Source organism: Mus caroli, chromosome 17, assembly GCF_900094665.2.
Source record: "Mus caroli chromosome 17, CAROLI_EIJ_v1.1, whole genome shotgun sequence".
Classification (NCBI taxonomy): domain Eukaryota; kingdom Metazoa; phylum Chordata; class Mammalia; order Rodentia; family Muridae; genus Mus; species Mus caroli.
In genome coordinates this window covers 19,755,905-19,759,819 of record NC_034586.1, presented here as the reverse complement: position 1 = coordinate 19,759,819, position 3,915 = coordinate 19,755,905, and the positions used below count along the sequence as shown (strand labels likewise).

General features: G+C 42.9%; 1 protein-coding gene across 1 annotated transcript in view; it reads right to left on the bottom strand.

Annotated features, from left to right (window-relative positions):
- LOC115029736 (prostatic spermine-binding protein-like) overlaps positions 1-3,915 on the bottom strand; it is a 7,924-nt gene continuing 4,009 nt past the window's right edge. Inside the window, exon 5 of the mRNA XM_029471402.1 lies at positions 1-8. Coding sequence (XP_029327262.1) covers positions 1-8 — 8 coding nt within the window. The remainder of the gene's footprint in view (positions 9-3,915) is intronic.

Genomic DNA, 3,915 nt, shown 5'->3' with positions numbered 1-3,915 from the left:
TTAGCAGCCTAGTGACAGGCAAGAATTTCACACTTTAGTGTTAATAGCACCAGGGGGTTTTTACTCTTGGCAGGCCTCAAGAATAATGTAGTGTCACGGACCCCTAAATTCCTAGGTCTTGCTAAATCTTATCTTGTCTGGAGAATCTCCATTTATCAGGAGAGTATATCAACTTGCTTTTGGCATGGAATGTAGCCTGTAGTAAAGATTTTTATCTCAGTGAGATTCTCAGGCTCTTTCTGCAGACCAATTGAGCTAATGGCCTCGTGTATTGTAAAGCTTAATTAGTTACTGAATAGGTTAAACTCCTTGCTGTTATCTGGGATCTTGGAACACTGGGGGGAGGCTTTAGCTATGTCAGAATTCAATCTTAAAAGGCANTTATAATAGGATAATTACTAATAGAGAGCACGTGGATCCATACACTAGACTAACACGGGAATGGAAAATTAATTTATGGGTTAGAGGGGACGCCAGACTCCAGGAGGGAGTTTCCGTGAAACTCTTTTTCTCATGAGATAGCTTCCAAGCCTCCGCCTGTCAAGCTGACTCAACCAGAGTGTGTGGCACGTCTCCATGTCTGTCTGTCTCTGCCCTTGCTGTGTCTATCATTGCTTGGGACACCCTCCTCCCTGACACAGCTGATCCTCTCTCATCCTTGAAGACAAGATCAGATGTCCAGTCTTCCAGGAAGCCTTACTGATAGTCCCTTCCCTTCCCCTCAGCTCTAAGCAGGTGTCTGCACACACACTTTCTATGTTCTCCACCATTGGTTGGCTCTTTAATTGGCCATGGGGACAGATAGCCAAGTCAGCTGTTGGGCCTGCCAGAGTATAGGCTTTGACCCTAAAACCTCTGATAACAAAAGGAAAGAGCTGGGAGACAGGTCAGATTATCATGCTCCACAGCTGTTTCTCTATTACTGCTTGGCTCCATTTAGTATTGGAAGTAAAATTAAGGGGTTTTGTTGTTGTTTTATGTAATAGTATATTATTCTTTTCTTTCTTTCTTTTTTATTTATTTATTTTTTTGAGACAGGGTTTCTCTGTGTAGCCCTGGATGTCCTGGAAATCACTCTGTAGACCAGGCTGGTCTTGAACTCAGAAATCCATCTGTCTCTGCCTCTCAAGTGCTGAGATTAAAGACATTCGCCACCACTGCCCAGCTGGAATAGTATTTTATTGTGTAGCCTTGGTTTGGCCTAGAACTTACTTTGTAGACTGGGTTGTCTCTGTTTTCCAAGTGCTTGAATTAAAGGCATGAACCATCATACCCAGCCATACACACACACCCATATATATGGTTTATATATAAACATATATATGTATATATACATATATAAAGACACACACACATGTGTGTGTATAGTTCCTCCATGGAAACTCCAATTTTATTACTGCAGCTTGGCCTCAATGCAGATCAACAGCCAAGAACTTGACACACTTGATTTCCAAATTCTCAAAGATTCTGGCAACTTCTGTCTGCACATAAATGAATGATCCCAAAGATGATTACCTCTAAGGTTCTGCTTCTCACTCTTAAAAATATTTTATCTTTATGTTTTCTCTGTGTGCTTCTCTCAAAAATAATCCCTTAAACTATGCTATAAATTCTGTCTCAGGATTCCCACGTTCAGTTGTGTACGGTTCGAAATCTATAAAATTTTTAACAAAATTGGCTTTAAACTTATAACAAAAGATTTATAAATAAATACATAAATCTATGATTCAACTCTTCTTTAGCAAGTATGTGTGTGTGTGTGGGGGGGGGGTGTAACTTGGATTCAACTCTCATTCGTTAAAAAAAATTACAGCTCTCCTAGGAAAACAGATGTTTTGAATAGCAAACCCATAGCTCTCCTCCATCCTGTCTGATGACCTCACAAGGATGTAAGCAGGGCCATGGCTGGCAGCCGTCTTTCCTGATGTTAGAGAGTACTCACCATGTGAGGTTTGGCATGAGCCTGGCACTGCCTAGTGTGTAGCCACATCTCTGACTCTTTTGTTCAGTTTGAAGTGGATGAGTCCACTTCTGGTCCAGATTTTTGAGGTAGAAAGACACACACACACACACACACACACACACACACACACACACTTTTGCTCCAAATCTCAAGGCAGGAAGACTCACTTTGCTCTGTTGCACACCTTCTGGTAGGAGCCTATGTAAGGACATGGGGAAAGGAAGCCTCTGCTCTTCGCCTGCTTTCCCTCCCTCCACTGGCATTAGCGCCTACTTCTTTGGGATTCCAAGAGCTACAGAAGAGCCACTGAGACATCCAAGCTCGGGGACTGAGCAGCTTCTGGATTCTTGGATTTTCTCTTGCATGGCCATTGTTGGACTAGTTGCACCGTAGCCTCTAACTCGTTCTAAGAAACCCCCATTTTATATGTATACATAGAAAGAGAGATGCATTCTCTAAGTTCTGCTACTCTAGAGTGCCCTGAGCATTACAATAGACTTGAACTCCTGACCTTCCTACCTCTACCAAATCCCAGCATTGCAGGCATGGGCCAGCATGCCCAGCTGTCTCAGCCTCTTTCCTTCCTTTTTATAAAATGTGGATGAGCATGTGTCTATGTATATATAGCACATACACACTGAGTGCCAGACGAAGGTGCCAGGTGCCCTGGGGCTGGAGCTACAGAGGCTGTGAGCTGCCCCTTGTGAGTGCTGCAACACCACCAGGTCTTCTGCAAGAACAGTTAGAGCTCTCCTAGCGAGTGCACCATCTATCCAGCTCTTCTCTTTCTATCTGTCTTTCTGTCTGTCTGTCACTCTCTCTCTTTGTCACTTAAGACAAAAAAAAATTAGCTGGGCAGTGGTGGCACACTCCTTTAATCCCAGCACTTGGGAGGCAGAGGCAGGCAGATTTCTGAGTTTGAGTCCAGCCTGATCTACAGAGTGAGTTCCAGGATAACCAGGGCTACACAGAGAAACCCTGCCTTGAAAAAAACAAACCAAACCAAACCAAAACAAAAAAACAAAACAAAAAACAAAAAAACCTTAAAAATTGAAGCTGGCATATTTACATAAACCCAGGCAACAATCATATGTGTACAAAATATAAAAGTTAAGAGTTTTAAACTGCCAAAAATTATAATGTTTTTTAAAAAAACATGTTTGAGGCAAGGATCACTAAGATGCTTAGCAAGCTCTGAATCCTCCTGCCACAGTCTCCCAAGTAGCCTGGACTTATATAGGCCTGTGCTGCCTTGCCCAGGTCATTGAATTTTAAATGCCGATTGAAGGTTGCAGTGGCCTGGAGTCTGTGGACAACAGTCAGGGAATACACTTAACTGAGATGGAGAAGGAAGTTCCTCTCATTTGACTCACCCTCTTCTGCAAACGTCCCTTGCCATGAATGTCACCTCACACCTCTCACAAAGGTGCCACATCTGTCACAGCTGCACTTGAGCTTTACACTCACTGACCTGAAATCTATGGCTCCAGCAACTTGCTGTCAGAGATACTATAATCAAAACTGGAGTATCTGTGAGACTCATTTCTAACGTTCTTCAACCTGTGGACCTGCTGCCGTGCAGGGAGAAAGGAAGCCATGGCGATTGGCTGGAGACCTCTTCTGACCTTGGCAGGGCACCTAGCACTGGCTTTGATGATTGCCTGAGCCTGGCTTGTTGAAACTTGCTTTCTTGCTAAGCAGGCTTGCCATTCTTCCTTGTAGACCAGCTAGGGCTATGTGAGAGCCTGTCTCATTCATAGATAGATAGACAGACAGACAGACAGATAGAGATAGAGATAGAGATAGAGATAGAGATAGAGATAGAGATAGAGATAGAGATAGAGATAGAGATAGAGATAGAGATAGATAGATAGATAGATAGATAGATAGATAGATAGATAGATAGATAGATGTAAACTAAGAATGTGACTCAGTGGTAGAGCACTTGTCTA